This window comes from Gouania willdenowi, chromosome 5, assembly GCF_900634775.1.
Source record: "Gouania willdenowi chromosome 5, fGouWil2.1, whole genome shotgun sequence".
NCBI lineage: Eukaryota > Metazoa > Chordata > Actinopteri > Blenniiformes > Gobiesocidae > Gouania > Gouania willdenowi.
The window spans coordinates 19,410,628-19,432,066 of record NC_041048.1 but is presented as its reverse complement, the minus strand read 5'-3'; the positions used below and the strand labels follow the sequence as shown (position 1 = coordinate 19,432,066).

Genomic DNA, 21,439 nt, shown 5'->3' with positions numbered 1-21,439 from the left:
GTAGTGAGTAGACCACAAGTGCCTCTTTCTGATGTACAGTATTAGCACAAACACACTCTTTCTATAACCTTTTAAGTGCTGCACTCTGTGCACTTTTCTCCTATATTTATAAAAATGTTGGCCATGAGTCAGAGTTCTCTCTTTATGCTGGTGCGTACTTTGCTCTCCTTGCATTTTATGTACTGAACCTTTATGAAGCATGTGATCAAGTAATTGTATTATCCCACCATACAACCCTGCATTCACTGCGTGGTATATGCTTTTCTCCTGAGCCTACAATAACACATTGTTCAATTTGTACTTTCCTTCCCATAAACCCAGTATTTACTATTTAACTGCAGTGGTTTTGTTCTGGCTTTGGTACCCACAATCAAAACAAAAAAATATTCCATCTGTGAAGTATAATTAATGAAAAGATGGAACACTTTGGAGCTGAGATGGCATAAAATATTAAATGGGTATCAACATCTGCTGTTTCCAACATATGTTGATGCCAGAAAGGAAAATGTTCTCTTTTACACTCCATCAATCAAAACTTAATAACAAAAAAAATAATAAACAGCATACAACATCAGCAATCTAAGCATTTTAAGTCTCATACAGCAAGGTCAACAACAGAAACTGAGTTTGTTTAATTAGCTTAAACTATGCAGGTAACAGTTTGAATGACTAACATTAATGTACAATTTTAAACTTTCCATTTGATTTAATCTCTTCAGTACTTACGCTGTACTAAATTATTGTCATCGACTCAATGGTATGTAGCTGTTTAAATAGAAGTCCTTCAAAATTTAAGGGGAGCTATGATGAAAAAATCTCTTTATAATGGTTTTGCTACAGTGATATGCATCCCTTTAGCCTCATTCAGAGGGCCAAAGTTGAACAAGTTCTGTTTCCTCCGTCCCTTGTTATTCCGCATTTTGTAAAGAGTCAGCTCCAAACGGGCAAGTTGGATTTTGCCCGGCAGGTGACGTCACCTAGCGGAAACTCCTCCTCCTGACAATCCTCTCTCCTCCTACTATGGACACACCTCCTAGAATGTGAGCTCCTCCCTCTCCAACTATCTAACAGCTAAAACAAACACTGCAGTTTAATATAGAATTTATATTATACATTATTATACAGTATGTAAATACAAACTGCACTACTGGATGCCCAAACTGCACTACTTATTCTGCTGCCGATCGTGTTGGGAGTCACTGCTTGGAGCCACAAACATTGTTCACACACATCAGCTGTTAGCACTCTGTACTAATGCTACACCAGCAAATGCAACGAAACCCGACATGGCTTGTGGACGATGGAGATGTTTAAGGATTTGTGGCTCACAGTGCTAACAACGGACTTGGTTGTGGAATTGGACAGCTTCCAACTTTAACGCAGTGAAGGAATGTTGGAGAGCGGTAAGCGGAAAGGAGAGTCTGGCTGTGTTTGTGTGCAGAAAGGAGGAGCTGCTACTGCAGATGCTCTGGTTCTGCAGCAATGTGCTCACACTTTTATGACTTGAAATGACAATAGCTGCTTATATAGAAATGTGTTTTACTGTAATGTGCAGTTTTTTGGCTGAAAACAACAAGAATGTGTGCATAGCAAATAAATAATCAGTAGTGATGGTTGTTGTGTGTGGAGTCAGAGTCTACAGACACGCCTATTCATGAATATGCATAAGTAGGCCGTGAATCAGCCCGTTTTGAGAATTGCTCTGAAAGTGGCTTTTCAGAAGCTTAAACTCCAGAAAACAGGCGAGTTTGGGGAAAATAAACCTCAAATACTTTGTTGTTGGGGTTCTGAGAACAAATGGAGATTAAAGCTCAAGAATTTTTGCTAACTTTTAAAAGTTTTTTTTATTTTTGTTTGTCTGTTTGTCCAGGCCAGGGCCCGTGACCAAATTGGAGCCCCGGGCCCCCCAACTCACCCCATCCTCAATGTATCAGTGGTATATAATGACTGTACAACAACATGTACAGTATTTAACTTGACAACATTTATTACTGTTGACGAATGTATTGTAAGAATAGATACACTAGCTTGGGTGTATTATAAAAACAAAAAAGTAGCAGTAATAAATAGATATTAATAAAAAATAACTTCAAACTTAAAAAACAAAGAGTCACAAAAAAAAGTTCAGCATCTGTGTTGGCAAAGAGAAGAATCAACTGGTTAAGCACTTGGCCTGATAGTGATAGGGTTAAGGTCAATTACATTTTTCAATTACAACTCAATTATGAATACAGTGGCCAACATTTTTGTCCAATTACATTTAAAATGACAATTATTTTTACCCTGAAAGTCAATTACATTCTCAAGTACTAAAGTTCAATTACAATTAATGAGCCTGTAATAAATAAGCCATAAAGTGTAACCTTAATCTTATGTTAGCTTTCTGTTAGCATCTCTTGTGATAACGGGTCAGTTTGATCCATGTCTTAACTCAGCGATAAAATACACTAAGAAATATTATCTATCATCTAATTAGTTTTTCATCTCTTGGTTACCTTGTTAGGCTTCCTAATCGTTTTTTATGATGGTAAAATGATCCTCAAGAGAACTGACAGGTAAACTTGATATTAAACATATTTTAATCATTATTAATCATGCATGTGTAAGCCATACAACTATAACATGGTTTCCCAGTTTTGAGTTTAATTAAATTGTAAATGACAGTTTTTATAGAATTTCCATGACAAAGTCAATTATCTGAACTCAACTACAATTCAATTATGATTACAACAGCAACAGATTTTTCCAGTTACAATTATAATTATGTCATATTTGTAATTCATTATCAATTACGCGATTATAATTTACCCCAACCCTGGTAGCATGTGATCCTGCTGCTTCACGGCCCTGATGTTGTGCAGACAAATTTCAGTAATGACCCTATTATGGTCAGAAATACAAGCAGATTAAGTTAAAAAGACATTCAATAAATGTTCTTCAGGGACACAGACATTTTTTTTGTTCTCCAGTTTAAACAGAGACTGGAAACAGACATTCTCATCCTGTCTAATGAGGAGCAGTTTAAGTTTTATTTCAAAAACAAACACTTCCAGGTGAAGCACAAGCTTCCTGTTTTGCCTTTTTTCCCTTACATGCTCCTGACTCATGATTTATTTTAGATGACATGTCTACAACTTCACGTTCTGCGGCACTACAAGCGCACACCTCTGATTGGTTAGGCATTGATTACTGTCAAACATTGCAGCTTTTCATGGATGATCAGATTCCAGGTTTCTTTCCTCTCCTTTCATCAGAACTGCTCTACATGCACCTCATGGTAGAGCATTTACGTGCAGTGCATCCATTGCACGTCTGCGCAAATTCATCCCCTTGCGCAAACTGTGGCCCCCCTTGAAGATAAGCCCCTATACGCACAACATGTGTTCTGTGCCTGGTTCAGGCACATGTGAGCATCCCACTGAGAGGATAATGACCCACTGCCAGGCCTATAAAAGATGCACCATACTTTTCTCTTGAATCTGCAACAACAAAACCTTTTCTCAAGAATAAATGAAAGTGTGAGTCCTTCCAACATGTCCTGCTATTTTCACAATAAATGCTCCCTTCATCTAGCTTTCAACTCACAATTTGACACGTTTTTTTCAGTGGTTCTGACACACTTGTAAATGTTCAATATATGTTGAAATGTGTCTTAGGAGCAAACAGGGAAATAATTTTAAATCAACTGAGGGTTTTGAAACTTACATAAACCTATATTTTCAGTATGAAAACACCTTGGAAATCTGAATTATGCACTGCAGAAAGAAACATGGCACCTGCTTCACAGCTACATAAAGTTCTGTGTTTCTGCAGTTACATAAACACTTCAATTTTACCTGTTCATTTAAGAATGTAACACTGTATAAGACTGCTATATCACTGTCTCTTGAAAACAATGGTTTTCCATTGCAATTTTTTTAAAATCAGAAATGTCAAAGGATTGAAGAGAATTATTCCACTGTTTAAAATTTGACAAGAAATTTGCCTGCCATCCCCTGTAGGAGTGCACTGACTATTTTCCACTGGTCGTCTATCGTTTCTCACCTATAAAGCCTCTTCGACCAGGGTCACTAGCAACACTATCTAAAAATGCTGATAAACATTGTCCTCTTCCTTTTAGACAGTGGCTTTGCAGATTTCATGAAAACTTCAGTCATAAGGCTGAAGTGAGGTCGTTTGCTGATCGATATGTTGGGAGTTCGATCCCAAGGAAATTACTTGTCCATCTGTTGAAGCATCTTTGGGCAAGACCCCGAGTTATGGTGGGCTACCCTAGTAACCCCCAATTAAGGAGTCGCACCTTGCATGGCAGCTCTGTACTGAAATTGCAAGCAGTTTGAAACTACTTCAGAAGTTTAGAGGTTATTAAAGGGAAGGTATGATGAAAACATTACATTATAATGGTTTTGCTATAGCGATAGCCATCCCTTTAGCCTCATTCAGAGGGCCGAAGTTGAAAAAGTTGTTTCCTCCCTCCAAAGAAGTCAGCTCCAAACAGGCGAGTTTGATTTTCTCCCGCACCTGACATCACCTCCAGGAAACTCCGGACTTGGTTGCGGAATTGGACGACCAACACGCACAGGACAACGGAGAGTGGTAAGCGGAAAGGAGGGGGTGTGGCTGTGTTTGTGAATGACAGATTGTGTAATCTGGGGCACATCACTATCAAGGTGCAGTTTTGTAGTAAGGACATTGATGTGTGTGCCGCACGGCGCACACACATAAAACAGTGTTTGTCTGACTCATAATCACAATAGCCGCTTAAATAGCCATGTGTTTTACGATCATGTGCAGTTTTTTGGCTGAAAACAATAACAAGAGTGTGTGCATGGCAAAAGAAAATCGCTTGTGATTGGCTGTTGTGTGGAGTCAGCGTCTACAGATAAGCCTACCCATGAATATGCATAAGTAGGCCGCAAATCAGTCCGTTACCACGTCCATGGTTTTTTTCTTAAGTTCGTCAACAAAAACAAAAACAGATCAAAAATTAGACTTTGCTTTATCATAAAAATTAAAAGATTATTGCTACGTTACAGTCAGCTTTAAAAATGTCACAACATAAAGCTGAAATATTTATTGTTACATCCAAGAGTTTTTTGTCCTTTGGACTAATGAAAGCACTAATACATATATTTAAAAATTATTTGAAATGAGAGCCAAATGATAATATAGTAAAAATATACAGAGCCACCTATCATTAAGTATTTGGTTTAAAGAGTATAGGTCTATCTGTGCTGTGTTAACAGCATTGGTTGTGTTTTTCCAATAAACAAGACATGCACATTCATTCTAAAAACACTTTAAAAGTACTTCCTTGAACTTTTTTAGTCTTTGGGGAAGAACTAATAGCAAGCAGTAATTGTTAGCTGGATATGACCGTGTTGGTTTCTGGTGCAGATGTTCTGTAGGTCGAGGCACTGTAAAACAAATGGCTAGTAAAATAAATTACTGTGCTAGCTACCTCGTGGTAGAGCTAGCTAAGCCACCTGCTTTCCCGACTGCGCGACACGGTGATGGAGACTAAAGCTCCTCTCACGAGGGAGCGGGACGCTCTGGGGCTCGCCTCTGTCCATGTGGAGGTAAAATCTCCACCAAAGACAAGCACGAAGTCTGCCCCAGCTGCCTGGGTCTGGAACATGCCCATATGGCGGTCGAGTCTCCAGGCTTGTGCTGACACTGCGCCGCATTCAACGCATGGAGCCTCCACATAAGGCTGGCATGCCAGATTGGCCTGTCCGAGCAGGACTCCTTCCCTGTAGAGGCGGGTGTGGTAGAGGCTCCGCTGATGGACACTGCGGCTGCTCAGGGTTCCAGCTGAGGTTCCCAGCTAAACCTGGGGCCCCCTCCCCGCTTCACGAGGATGTTCTCGTGATTGACTGTGGGGAGTTTGATGAGGACTCCTCTGACCCTCTCGGCTCGGGTGTGGACAAGGATGACGAAACTTTCATCGCCCCGGCTCGGGGCGAGCTTCCTGCTGCCTCTTTCGCCTCTCAGGAGGAGTCGAAGGGCTCCATGCCCGTCTCCTATCCTCCCAGTCTGGACACGGTGGACGTGTGTAAGCGCTGACGGGGATCTTCCTATTTTAATAGCTACAAACAACTTTTGACTCATCAACATTTGTAAGATGTAATAATTGCCATTTTATGAAATCCACCTATCTTTCTAAAAAAATATATCTTACATCTATTAATATAGTATAACATATCACTGACCATACACCATATCTTCAGCACTCAAAAACATTTGTCACAATGTTTTTAGTGAAACATTTAAAAATTGTAATTTAATGCTAAAACTTTTTCAGGTGCAGCAGTATTTAAGTCTACAAAGTACTATCTACATCTGACATATGTAATAAATCTTTGTGAGCTCGAATCCTTGAAAGTAAAACAGATTTTCGATGGTCATTGGTGACAGACGGCACCTCACATGTTCCATGTGGGCTACCTCGAGCATCGTGTTGGTGACCACTGCATTCCATTTTTTTTCCTGCCTTGGCAACCCTTGTTTAAAGAACTGTCACAGCTTACGCAGACATTTGCAAAACCCATTCTCCTCTGTTGTTGTGCAATAGACATGTTGATGATTGAGGTCTAGGAAAAAAAAACATTTCATATTTTATAAATCAATGTTTTTGCTCTGTTTTGTTGCTTCCCAAATAAAAACGAGAAAAGAACGGCTTATTAGTTCTATCCTGTTGCACATGTTACATCACCTTTGGCCTAATAAGGGACATCCTCTTGTTAGAAGAAAGTATGAGTGTAATGGGAACAGGAATGAGGTCCATTCTATTCTGTCATAGCAGAGACTGTAGTTGTGTTTCAGTGTCTCTGCTATGTCTGGAGAGAAAGACTGAAGGTCCAGGAGCTCTGTGTGTCTGATTCCAGGCTGGCTCTGTTTCCAATCACACTCAGATCCCAAATATCTTCCTCCTAAGTCCACCATGCAGACGCACACACACGCACACACACATGCACACTTCCTCTGTGTTTACACTTCAGCAGGCCTTGACCCAACATTGCCACAACTATATTGAATTACACAGAACCTGGTTACATCTCACTCAATGAAAACAAGCACTTGAAAGGCTTAAGATTTGTTTCAAACTTGCACATTATAAAAGAGCAAAGGGAGCTCCGAACAGCAGCTGGTTGAACATGAGGCAAACTTTTGAGGTGGGAATGAAAGGTTGTCACACACCTATTGTTCAAGTGAAAGCAATTCCATTAGGTGATTTATCTGTGTTAAATTATTATTTAAAACTTTATGTTTCATACACAATCCCTGTTCCCTGTCTGTGCATAAGGCAATCCGTTTCATACACGTGTAGTCACCCTCACATTACAAACACGGTACATCCTTACAGTTTGCACACTTATTTTTTAAACTTTAACTCATATTCAAAATTATTTATATAAACAATTTCCATTTTCATTAATATTACAAGTTTTATTATTACTACTGTGAATGCAAGGAAGAAAAACTAAAGCCCAACAATTTTATACTTGAAGTAACTTGAAATAATAGAACTAAAAGTATTTACAAGATTTTTTTTTTTTTTTTTTATTTTTTACATTTCAAATAACCAAATGGGAGATAGACACATGATCCAAAGACATTACTCATACTTTATGTGCTCAATCAGTCTTTTAGCAAGTATGTAAAATACATATCTAGAGAGAAATAACTTTTTTTTTTATTGGGAGGTTCAACCTGTAAAAAAATAATACTTTTCTGAAAATGACTCTTTTACAAGACTAAAAAAAGTATCGGAAAATGTTTGAAGAAATGCATAATTTTCAGTTGAAACTTGACTAGAAGTTCAAGCGTATGATTCTATGAAACGTGAGCTGGGATTAGACCCTTGAAAAACAGGTAAGCATAAAGTTGCAGTAAAAAATGGCAAAAAAATCAAGGCTTTAATTAAAAAGAAGAAAAAAAAGGACTCAAAAAAGAAAAATTCTAAAACTTTACCAACAAATCCAAATCTGTATCTTGGTGGTAAAATCGGTTTTAGTGTGTCTACACAAAAGAGTGTAAACTTGTCAAATACAAAAAATGTATTAAGAGTTTGTGTAATGCAGCGTGAAACTTGATTACAAACAGGGAAATGCCTGAGAAAAGGAGGAAGTAATTCAAACATTACATGTCAAGGAGAGTTGAGGGTTCTCCTTAGACATTCTGCAATTTAAGTTTTCCGCCGGCGCTTTCCCATGGCAGGCGATGAATCTGCGTCGCTCTCTCTCAAGCGGGAGACACGCTTGTGGACTGGCGACCTCTCAGCGTCTCTGTAAACAAACAGTTCAGATGTTATTTCAATTTCGTGGGAATTGGAAAATGTTTGGATCTCTCATTGTACGATTCATATGTTTTCTTTGGATAAATAAAGGGAGATCAGCTACTAGCACAAGAAGTAACCTGAACACAGTCCCTTCACCTAAGGAGGTTACAAAGAACGTTCTCCATTACGCTATAATAACTGTGCATTATTGTACCGTGTTTATGTTTTCATTATTTTTTCCACCTGTAAACACAGTTACTTTATGCCATGGACAAAGTCATGCAAATATCTCCGGAAGCATTCAGATGAACCACTGTTATAGATAAAACCTAAAGTATTTTTTAAAGGCGTATTCATTCATACTTTACTGTCGTTCTGCTTATAAACCTCTTGATCAACAGACAGTTTGGTATTCCAACAGGCTGTGCATTTCAGTGGACTAAAGCAGAGCTTCTTCAGCAGTGCTAGAATCACTTGAAAAGAATGTGTTTTTGCTGACACTTTGCTCTCACACTATCACATGTCAATCAAGGAAGAAATGTTTTCATGTCATTCCTAGCTGAAAAAAACATAGATTGAATTTGAAGCAGCAAAACATGCACTGCATCACACAGTTTCAAACATAATACAGGTCTGTGAAAGTGTGATTGGCTTTTCTTAAAACAGGAATGCATGGTGGGATGGTGACTGCTCACTCATACATTTAGTGGGCCTGAGTCATTACTTAAGTTTACTTTAGCTGTGCTGTTAGAAGTGAAAATGTGTGGTGAAGGAAGGTCTATTCAACCTTTAAATCCCTCAAACAAGAACACTGCTTCAGACCAATGATGTGGTTTTGAAATACAAGCAAATGCTTTTACCAATCCTGTTTCATATAATATTAATTACAAAATCTGTATGATATGTCTGTAAGAAGGCTGTTCTACATTGTGTCACTTTAATAATTGTTGCCAGGCGTGTTTCACCCATGGGGGATACATGGGATGCGACACCCGCACTTCCATAAAACCAAAAATTCATCCACCTTTTAAGGTAGCTTAAATGACATAGTGTGACAAACAATCGTGAAAAATTCAAACGCCCTAAACGGCGGTAAGGCTATAGAGTAAGGCATATAAACGGTCGAAAAAATTTCAAACGCCCTAAAGCGGCGGTAAGGCTATAGAGTAAGGCATATAAACGGTCGAAAAAATTTCAAACGCCTCAAAACGGAGGGTAAGGCTAAAGTAAGGCATACATTTTGACGAAAAAATTCCAAACGAAATGTGGAACGGAAAGCGGCAAAATGTAGGAAAAAAAAATGAAACGAGTGTTATTATTGACAAAAGAAAACTTCATTGGAGGAAAAAATCTACAAAAATTGCATAAGTGGCAAAAAGAACTTGCAAAAAATGACAAAAATGAGAAAAAAGGGAAATTCATTGGCAAAAGAAGCTGAAATCTGAAAGAAAAAAATGAAAAAGGGGCAAAAATGGGACAAAGGAAGTTTGCAAACCGGCCAAAGAAAAAAGGTAAAAAGGGGTTAAAAATTGTTCACCCTTTTAAGGTTTGTGGGGGAATAATAATTAAAACTAGGACATGTTGAGTATCACTGACTTAATAAAAGCTTTATCACTGGTTTTAGTAAATTAATTTAATAAACAAAATTGGGAGTCGATGGTTGCCCTACTCTGAGAACACCCTCACTTTTAAAATCACTGCTCCACACCTGATCGTTGCTACTTTGTGGCTCCTTCTCAGCCGTTGTCTTGTAAGTGAATCACCTTTAACATTCGCTCGCAATCACTTGACAAACTCCTCCATAGTGAATACTCAGATAACATGAACCGAAAGGGGGCCTTAAACCACAGTGTGCTACATGTGGATTCACTTACATCTTTACTCAAAGAATTCCATTGACTGACTGTGGATGTCTATTACCCTTCTGACAGATATGGAGTCGAGGCCACTTTATCTAAACCGTACGGCTGGAGAAAACAAAATTCCAGCAGTGGAATTGGGGTCAAAGGAGAATCTGTGAGTATTCTAACAATGGGAGATATTTAGGTGTAGTTTAATGGTGACAGGCAGGCCGACGACTGTTTGACTCCTGCTCCACACTTCACCATCGTCACTCCAGCAGTCTCCTTTCCCAGAATGTGAGACAAACTAAGGGTTGATGATGAAACCTTGGTTTTCATGATACAATCAAGCACTTGGCTCTGCTCCAGTATTTCAGCCCAACAGGGACTGACATCTTTGTGCTTCATCGGCTTGCTTTTATCTTCCTGTGCCGGCTGCAAGCTGCACATTTGAACTTTTTTGAAAGAACTTGAGATATCTGCAGCTTTTGGAGTACATCACAATAAGTCCTTTTTGGGGTCAAATTTTTAGTTTTTGGCAATTGGTGGGAATCCCTATATCCTTTTATTATTAATCCATGAACTTGCAGAGTGTTTTTATATAATTTATAGGCAAATATATAATTCTACCTCAGTGCATTCAGAAACCAATATTTCTGTATCTATTTTTGGCAGGAGTCCTTACAGACTCCAAAATTGCATCTACGAGTTGATATCTGAATCTTTGACTGTGGCCTCTGACTTTCTGTGATCACAGAAAATGAATGAAAACCACTGAAATAATTTCCTGAAACAAAAACCGCTACAGTATGTGACCTATGTGACATGGAATATATCAGCCTCACGTCATTATTTTGTGGCACTCACCGCATTTTCATCATGTTTTTTCTCTATTTAACGGGGCTCGTATGTGTAGTAAGGATGGGTTTTTTTTTTTTATGGTCTGATATCAATTATTAAAATCTTAAAATCCATTATTTAATATCTTTTTTTACCACGTGTAATACAGTGCTCTGGGCTCAAACCTTAATGTAATCAATTAATTCAAAGTGCCCAGTAGCATACAGTGTGTGCTATACGTTCCACACTCACACTCATAAATAAATACATAAATAAAAGGTTAGCGCTAACGTGTATCAAGTGTCTGAAAGAGATAAATAGACAGACATATCAAATATTGAGCAACAAATTCTCGTGAGACTGCTCGGCTGCGATCAATCATTCAACATTTGGTGACATTTGTGCGTATTGTTTATCCTGCTCTTCTGGAACTGCGAAAAATTTAATTATTTGTAATATTTAACTTCATTATTCGCTATTAAGCATTTTGAAAGGATATTGAGATGATTAGTATGTCAGTATTTACATCAAATTAGGGAAAGCCGATCAAAGGGAAATACTAGGTATACCCTTACATAGAGTTTAGGAAAATTTGGAAAGGCAACCAACCAACCAACCTCCCGAGTTCATGACATGATTCAAAAATTAACGTTTAGCAATAAAATGACTTGTCAGCCATATATTCTGGCAATAAATGAAGGCCCCTGCATAGAATCTGCATAGAGGTAGCGAATGAAGTAAGACAGAAAAGGACGAAGAGAGATATGTTATGGTTTGGAGGAAAATGCAGCTATAAAGTCCTTAATGTAGGAAGAAGGAAAAGAGATACAAAGCAGTGAAACCAAAACAGCACTGATTAATTGTATAAGCCAGTGGATTACAAATGAATGGGATTGGTTCCTTTTTTTTATTGTGTGCCCTCTTGATAAAGATTTGCAGCCCGTGGCTCTTCTGGCAGTGCCTGAACATTTTGACAGCGACGCCACATTCTTACTCCAATGACAACATGAATCCAATTTGCCTTCAACCTCCCTAAACGATAACATATACTAAAGTGGCTCATTTAAATGTTGAGACAGCTCTGGGACTAAAAGCATTTTCGCGTGATCGTAGATGTTCCTGAACAACCATAAGCAGCTTGGGGACACAAACTTTATGTAGCATGTATGATTCAACCAGTAGGCATTTCAGTTGCCAAACAATCTGTTGCTATTGAAAAGCGGGACTGGGCCAAAACAATGCTTCACAAAAGTTACTCAAACTCAAGGCCCGTGGGCTGAATATGGTCCACCAGAGCATCCGATATTGTCAGTGAATGATATACTTTTTTAGTTTTGTGACCATCACCAGCCCTCCCTAAGGAAGGGTAAGAAAAACTTTATTGAAGTGAGGATATTGAAGAAAAGGGCAGTGTTACACCAAAGTGAGGGGCAAGGGAAGAGGGAGTCAGGGTAGAAAAATGGGGGAAGAGTCAACTGTTTTAAGGTGAGAGTGAAATGTGATGTTATACAGTGGAGCAAAAAAGTATTTAGTCAGCCACCAATTGTGCAAGTTCTCCCACTTAAAAAGATGAGAGAGGCCTGTAATTTCCATCATAGGTATACCTCAACTATGAGAGACAAAATGAGAAAAAAAATCCAGAAAATTACATTGTAGGATTTTGAATTTATTTGCAAATTATGGTGAAAAATAAGTATTTGGTCACTAACAAAAGTTAATCTCAATACTTTGTAATGTACCCTTTGTTGGCAATGACAGAGGTTAAATGTTTTCTGTAAGTCTTCACAAGGTTTTCAAACACTGTTACTGGTATTTTGGCCCATTCTCCCATGCAGATCTGCCGTCACTGGGGAACACGGACTTTTAACTCCCTCCAAAAATGTTCTATGGAGTTGAGATCTGGAGACTATCTAGGCCACTCCAGGACCTTGAAATGCTTCTTACAATGCCACTCCTTCATTGCCCAGGCGGTGTGTTTGGGATCATTGTCGTGCTGAAAAACGCAGCCACGTTTCATCTTCAATGCCCTTGCTGATGGAAGGAGGTTTTCACTCAAAATCTCACGATACATTCATTCTTTCCTTTACACGGATCAGCCGTCCTGGTCCCTTTGCAGAGAAACAGCCCCAAAGCATGATGTTACCATCCCCATGCTTTACAGTAGGTATTGTGTTCTTTGTCCTCCAAACACAACGAGTTGAGTTTTTACCAAAAAGTTCTATTTTGGTTTCATCTGACCATATGTAGCCATACCAGCCTGTTATTGCCCGATCCCGTTAGATCTCGGAAGCTAAGCAGGTCTGGGCCTGGTTATTAGGTGGATGGGAGACCACTGAGAATTCCAGGTGAGAATTCCAGGTGCCACAGTGGGGTGGCAGTCACCCCAGTGGTATCTGTCATTGTGTCCTTGGGCAAGGCACTTCACCCACATTACCTAGTATGAACGTAGTGTGTGAGTGAGTGTTGGTGGTGGTCGGAGGGGCCGATGGCGCACTTTGGCAGTCTTGCTTCCGTCAGTTTGCCCCAGGGCAGCTGTGGCTACAACAGTAGCTTACCACCACTAAGTGTGGAGTGAAAGAATAATCCCTTAATTCTGTAAAGCGAGTTTGAGAGTCCAAAAAAGCGCTATATAAAATTGATGCATTATTGTTATTTATATTATTATATGACATTCGCCCAATCCTCTTCAGGATCATCCAAATGCTCTCTAGCAAACTTCAGATGGGCCTGGACATGCACTGGCTTAAGCAGGGGGACACGTCTGGCACTGCAGGATTTGAGTCCCTGGCGGCGTAGTGTGTTACTGATGGTAGCCTTTGTTACTTTAATCCCAGCTCTCTGCAGGTCATTCACTAGGTCCCCTGTGTGGTTCTGGGATTTTTTCTCACCGTTCTTGTGATCATTTTGACCCCATGAGGTGAGATCTTGCGTGGAGCCCCAGATTGAAGGAGATTATCAGTGGTCTTGTATGTCTTCCATTTTCTAATAATTGCTACCACAGTTGATTTCTTCACACCAAGCTGCTTACCTATTGCAGATTCCAGTGACGTGCCATGACCACTAGGGTTTGGTAGGCAGGGCGTTGCAAATCGAGACCACCAATGACAATTTAATATGTTTCTGCAGGCAAGTGTTAACTCAATTCAACTTTATTTGTATAGCGCAATTTACAACAAAGTCATCTCAATGCGCTTAATAAAATTTAAAATTCATAATAAGAAAGAAAAAACCCAACAAGATCCACATGAACAAGCATTTAGCCATCTAACAAAATCAACATCATAAACACCATTAAAGAAACAAAAAGTTATTTAATATAGCCTCCATACTCTCCCAACAAGATATATCGCATGACACAGCAGCACATCCGTTGATTGTGTTGGAAACACAGAAACACGGAGAAAATGTCAACAACTCGGAACAGCCTCAGTGAGGCACATCCACAAAGCCAATCCTTCCTTTCACTTGTAGAAAATATGCACAATTTTCTGACCTTACCTTTGCTGAAGGTCTCATAGCTCAGATGTTGGTCTCCCATCTTTTAAAAGCTGTCGTTTTTTACTCAAAAGAAAGTTTCTCTATCGTCTCTAGCACTGTCATCCTTCCTGTAGTGTTATCCCGCCCACTCGCTAGAGCAAGAGAGAACATAGCAGCAGCGGCCACGTGGGATCAATTCACAAATGCACTGTGAACTTACGTATAGCATTTAGCATAGCGCGGTTAGGTCCAAAGGCAGCGTAGAGAGCTGCTTTTCTACGTAAATGATTTTCATTTTGGGGAACTGACTGCGCAAGCGCAAACATAAAGACGCTTTCAAATTTATATGTACTGTAGGCTTTCGGAAATGGAAAAAAAATAATTTATTATTATATTATAATTAAAACAAATAATCAAAATATCAATTCACCCTTGGGTAAGCACTGCCTACCTTGCCTACCCTGACTGCACGTCACTGGCAGATTCAGTGTCCTTTGACAGCTCTTTGGTCTTGACCATAGCAGAGTTTGGAGTGTGACTGTTTGAGGTTGTGGACAGGTGTCTTTTATACTGATAACGAATTCAAACAGGTGCCATTAATACAGGTCACGAGTGGAGCACAGGTCTGTGAGAGCCAGAAATCTTGCTTGTTTGTAGGTCATCAAATATTTATTTTACAGAGTGATTTACCAATTAATTCATAAAAAAATCCTACAATGTGATTTTCTGGATTTTTTTTCTCATTTTGTCTCTTATGAGGTATACCTATGATGAAAATTGCAGGCCTCTCTCATCTTTTTAAGTGGGAGTACTTGCACAATTGGTGGCTGACTAAATACTTTTTTGCCCCACTGTAATTGTGCATATTGTGCTTATTGTATTGTGTAATCAGTTAAGCCAATCTGCTGACAACATTTTAATTCCATGTCAAAGTCCAAACTCAAGCAAGATAGTGGTAAAAATGTATGGGTTTTTTTTTCCCCAAACAAAAAAGACGTGTCAAAAACTTAGTGTGAAAATACTTTGCACACAGCATTGATTCTATTCAGTGTACAAGTGTACATCAACCTAAAAGAGGCCTTTAAGAATATACTAAATTATTTTAAATTACCATGAAATCACAGGATAGTCATGTGAAAAGAACTAGGTTATACTTCACTGCAAAAAAAAAACTGAAATATAAAATCCTTTTTTTCTCTCTTTAAAATTATACACAAGACCTTCAAGGGCCACTTAGTTTAAAAAAACAAGACTGTGTTGCATCATTAAACATAAATTAAATCACAAAAAGGCAAATGGTGCCCTGATTCTCGACCCAAACAGTAAATCAACTTACTCGAGTTTAAGGTTGGCTCTGGGCCAAAGATGTCCGAGATGGAGCTGTACAGGAAAGAGGAAGCAAACAGGAAAGGAAAGCAGAGGAAACATCAACATGAATATAGTGAGTACAGTTTTTAATATATATATATACATATACTTATTACACACTATAAATTGGTCAAAACGTTTTAGAACACCACACTTTTTCCAGTTTTTTACTGAAATGATTCAGTTTATTGTGTCATTTCACTCTGAAATGACAGCATAGAACAAATAAGCAATTTGAGTTGAAAAGAAATGATGGAATCCATGAACATTACTATTCAGCTGATGCTCATGAGGGTCTGGTACCACAGAGTGTTCCAACACTGCTTTTATGCAGACAGATGAGGTGGAAGTAACCAAGAAATGATGGAGCATCTGTAGGATTTATTACCACCAGCTTTCAAGGCTGATTCAACCTTCATTGCTGCAGAACAGCTTTAAATTGTTAACCCACTTTGTGTTCCCTGGCCTATTTGTATCATTCTGAAATGTACATTATTTTTCAGTTTTGGGTAACCAAACCTTTTTTTTTAACCTCTGGCTGTTCAGTACTACCTTTGTTCCACTTCAAGCTATTCATTAGACTTGCACGACTTGAATTGCAATAAATAACTGGAAACATTAGGGTGTTCTAAAACGTTTGACCGGTAGTGTATATAGTAAAGCGCTCCAGCTCTAGCACAACACAAAGTTAACCTTGGCCTGAGTTGAACCACCAAAAAAACTTATTTCAAATACGGTGATGTGCAACTAGCGACAGATATTTGCTGTTGTGCTCTAAATGTCAGGGCCAAAGCCATTTTATGGACACGGTTTACAAATGTCAAAAAAAATTCAGACCTTGAAGACAAGTCACAGTAAAAGTATGAAACTCATTAATGCTAGCAAAGAAAATCACCACTTCATTTTTTCCACTTTGTATTACTGACAGGGCTTGTGTTGTGCCTCTGAGTTCCTTTCAGTTCTTATTGTCTGCATATATATAATATATATATAGATATATATATATAAATATATAAAAAAAACATTATTTTTCACAAACATTATGACACAGTGGGGTAAGTGTTAAATATTGTGAATAGTCTGTGAAATCCACAATCTGACATTGTTTCACGGTTCATGACATAAACAGTGTTACATTGTATTCTGCATCACTGTTTACTGTGTCAAAGACGGGAACAAATAAGGGACATCTCTCATGCTAAAATAAGAGCATTTACTGTCAGACCTGCTTCCAAAAAATCGACCAATAAACCCTGTGTCCGCATCTGAACAGCAACCCCAAAACTTGACTCCATCTCATTTCATCCAAAACCACCACAACAATATCAGCACTTATTGAATGTCCCATGTCTCAATCAAATTACTTAATCGGAACTAACTGTTGTATAATGGCCGATAACGTGACAAGTTGGTTTCACTGTAGCGACGCTCGTCATCAGCTCATCTGATGAAGGAAATATGAGGCACAGTGCAGCTACTGAAAAAGTTTGTGAATGAATGCTGCAGCAGTGAATTGAAGATTAAACTATATTTACACAGTATAAATACCTCACACATCCCCAGTTTGACTGTAGTCATAGAGCCAACGTCCACCATTATAAAAGACGAATACACAGCATCCCGCTTCACTTCATTCTGCCATGTCAGATTTACTAGAATCAGAAAGTATCAAATTATTGGTCTTTAATTAAATGATTTTGGTTTATGTTCCAAATAATGTATCAATTTACTGTGGAGACACTTTGGATAAATTCAATTCGATTCAACTTTACTCATGAAGCGCAAAATACAACAAAAGTCATCTCAAAACCCCTGAACAAATATAAAGTCCATAGTAAGAAAGAAAGAACCCAACAAGATCGACATGATCAAGCATTTAGCGACAGTGGGAAGAAAATCTCCCTCTTTTTTATGGGAAGAAATCTCCAGAAAATCTCCAGATACATGCAGTGCACCAGTTCATTGTGTTTACAGTTTAATTATCAGTGTGTTTAAACTCCTTCACCCTCATTTATTAACCGCTAGTGCGTTCAACCAATTCACGCAAACGTCAGTATTAATCAATTGTGACGTGATCGTACACTATGATAAGATCTCACATCAGGTCTGTTCTCGTGTATGCAATTCTGAGTGTGTGGATTTGTGCTGCAGTACAGCCAAATCTGACTGAGTCTGAGAATAAAGTATTAGACAAGCCTCAGCTGTCATTTCAGCATAAGCAGACACACATTCAGAGCAGATCAAAACAGATTATTAAAACAAAACAAAATTAATTTAAAAAAGCCCACATTATTACTGATACCTGCACTTTTTAGGTTTCCTTCAATAAACCCACTGACAAGTAGCATATATCAGGCTCTAACTCTGCCTCCGGGCAGGAGCGCATAGGTTCAGCAGCGTGCACACGCATCACAGGAGCGCTGCTTCGGCTCTGTGTATTGGACAAGCGAGGGAAAACTGTTGTATATATACAGAGCAAGCGGTGTGATGTTATTTTAACCTGTTTTGCACAACAATGCGTAGGTGAATGGAGGCAATTTTGGATTTATCTGCACAGCCCGAGCAGCCAAAGCTGAAACCGTGAAAGCTCAGCCTCCAATGAGGATTTTTAAGGGATTCATTCATTTCTTTGTTATTTATTGCTTCCAGGGTGCAGACAACTGATGCTAATAAACAACATATTTCTGTGTGCCTCTCCAGGATCTCTACCCTGATATGAGGGGGGGGAGACGGGGGTGCATGGGCTCGAGCTCGCCAGCCTGTCTAGTCTAAATATAAAGAAATGTCTTGATCAAATAGCAGGGATTTACGCTTTTAGGCTGTGGATGAGTAACATTTTATTAAACCATCATTTGCCGTTATTGAGATTTTAATTCAACCCTCAGCCCGAGTCCATTTCAATGGCTTTTATGCATGTGACGTGACGTCACGCATGGCGCATTGTGGGGGTCGTGCGCCATGCTACGGGGGATAACAACAATTGCGCGCCTCGTTGCTACAGCTGCCCAACTCTGACAAAGGGGTTTAACCTACATCTTACTTTCTATTTTTTCTATTTTTCCAAAACATTTTGTTTTAAAAAAGGCTTGTTCGTGTTGTGGGAATAAAGAGGCGGAAGGACTAACGACTAAACTAATATAAAGCCAGAAACAATCAAAATCAACATACAGTGGGGCAAAAAAGTATTGTCAGCCACCAATTGTGCAAGTATTCCCACTTAAAAAGATGATAGAGGCCTGTAATTTTCAACATAGGTATACCTCAACTATGAGAGACAAAATGAGAAAAAAGAAATCCAGAAAATCACATTTTAGGATTTTTAATGAATTCATTGGTAAATCCCTCGGTAAAATAAGTATTTGGTCACCTACAAACAAGCAAGGTTTCTGGCTCTCACAGTTCTGTAACTATTTCTTTAAGAGGCAACCCCATAAAAAATCTTTGGAGGGAGTTGAAAGTCTGTGTTGCCCAGCGACTGCTCCAAAACTTCACTGCTCTAGAGGAGATCTGCATGGAGGAATGGGCCAAAATACCAGCAACAGTGTGTGAAGACTTACAGAAAACTTTGACCTCTGTCATTGTCAACAAAGGGTACATTACAAAGTATTGAGATTAACTTTTGTTAGTGACCAAATACATATTTTCCACCATAATTTGCAAATAAGGGAGAAAAAATAAATAAAAAATAACTGTCTTTTTTCATTGGTCAAAGTTTTTACAGCTTTACAACTGCTACAGATGACAGATTTTCTTCTATCCTTTTTCAGAGCACATAAGATCTTAATTTCTGTTAGGACATAAAGAAAATTTCAACCAAAAAATTAAAAAGTGTATCTGGAGAAAATGACCTACCCTAGCTTTAATGACAATCAAATTCAGCTGCAGCATTTATCAACACCCGGTCATTGGTGTGCTGTGATTGGTCAGATACAAATGTTTCATAAATCCCACCTTGGTCATGTACAACACAATGTGCACTCAGATTTGCACCCGTTTTCACGCAAGGTTGATAAATGAGGACCCTTATGTTGACAACTTGACTGGGTTATTAATTATAGTTCCTTCATTTAAATGTAGTGTTCTGCTTTTCAATACAATTATTATCATATATATGAGGAGAAAGCTCATTTTGCATTATATATTATATACACCAGCTTGATGTTTAAACCAAGATGAAAGCATGTTCTAAGTAATAGTAAGTTACTGATGAGGAATATAAACAAATTGAGTATTTACACCATGTGAATATGAACTGTTAAGTGAAACATCCTATACACACATTTTAAACAGGCACTGGGAATCAAACCTGAGATCCTCTTTACTGCAGCGGAGTTGTTGCAGTCAATAAATAAAATACAAATTTTGATGAATAATAATTCATGTCTTCTTACCTGCTGATGGAAACATCGCTGTAGGAGGGGCTGGAAGGAAACTGAACCTCGCTCCCACTTTGCTCCACGCCAGCCTCTCCGTCTTCTATTGTTAACACTGTGGTGCTGTTTGATTCTGTGACTTGATCTGACAAATATCAGAATTGACAACAGTCAGATAAGTTTGAATAATTGAGTGTGATTAGGGTTAGGGTTAGATTTGCTCACAACCCACAATCTCCCACCATCTGGCATCTCAGGGTAAATGTATACATATAGATCTACACGTAAATGTTAATAGTATATAGATCAACATACATCATACAACCAAGTACAGCAGACATACTGTACATACACGGCAATACACATACATAAGCATAGCTTTACACACATAGGCACATTAGTTATTTACAGTATGTATATGTATATAAGTAATATATATGTGGTTTGAAGTTTAATTCAGGGTCCAGCCACATTCCCAGATACTTGCCAGAGGTCTGGCTTTGACAGTGGGAAGTCATTGTCAAAATGAATATTGAAGTTTCCAGCTTGGAGTAAATAGCAAGTGCCAAAAAGCATACAAAATGTTTTTTTTTTTTTTCATATTGAGCTTTAGGAAATTATTTTAGGATTGGGATTGAGTTGAAATCTGTCTGTAATTTGATTTGAAGTTTAGACAAGTTGGAGCCTGAAAAATAGAGAGCAGTATCATCTGCATATAAATTAACTTGACAATTTGTACACACTTAAGGGAGATCATAAATAAAGACAGAAAATAAAAGAGGACCAAGAGTAGAACCCTGTGGTGCGTGTATATTGGAAAACATAATACACAGACCAGATTGTGAATCTTTAAAAACTACAAATTCACGTCTGTTATGGAGATGAGCACTAAACCATAAGAGAGCATTCCTGTTAAGACCTATTGTATTAAGTTTGTCCAATAATAAGTAGTGACCTAAAAGATCATAGGCCTTTGAAAAGCCAAGAAATATATCACCTGTGTATTGGTTTTGATAAAAGGAGGAGATCATATCATTAGTAAATTCAACTATGGATGTTGTTGTGGAGTATCCAGAGCGGAAGCCTGATTAAAAAGGTGATAAAATATTGAAATGATTGAGATATTTATATAATTGTTGAAAAATCATTGTTTCTAATATTTTAGTAACTGCAGATTATAGAAATTGGACAGAAATTACTTAAATCAGTGTTATCTCCTCCCTTGAATATCAGAGTGACTCTTGCAGTTTTCCAGATAA

General features: G+C 38.4%; 1 protein-coding gene across 1 annotated transcript in view; it reads right to left on the bottom strand.

The window, feature by feature from the left end:
• Window positions 1-7,674: 7,674 nt before the first annotated feature.
• rad18 (RAD18 E3 ubiquitin protein ligase) overlaps window positions 7,675-21,439 on the bottom strand; it is a 29,904-nt gene continuing 16,139 nt past the window's right edge. Inside the window, 3 exon segments of the mRNA XM_028446882.1 lie at window positions 7,675-8,288; window positions 15,776-15,819; window positions 20,199-20,325. Coding sequence (XP_028302683.1) covers window positions 8,245-8,288; window positions 15,776-15,819; window positions 20,199-20,325 — 215 coding nt within the window. The 3' untranslated portion in view covers window positions 7,675-8,244.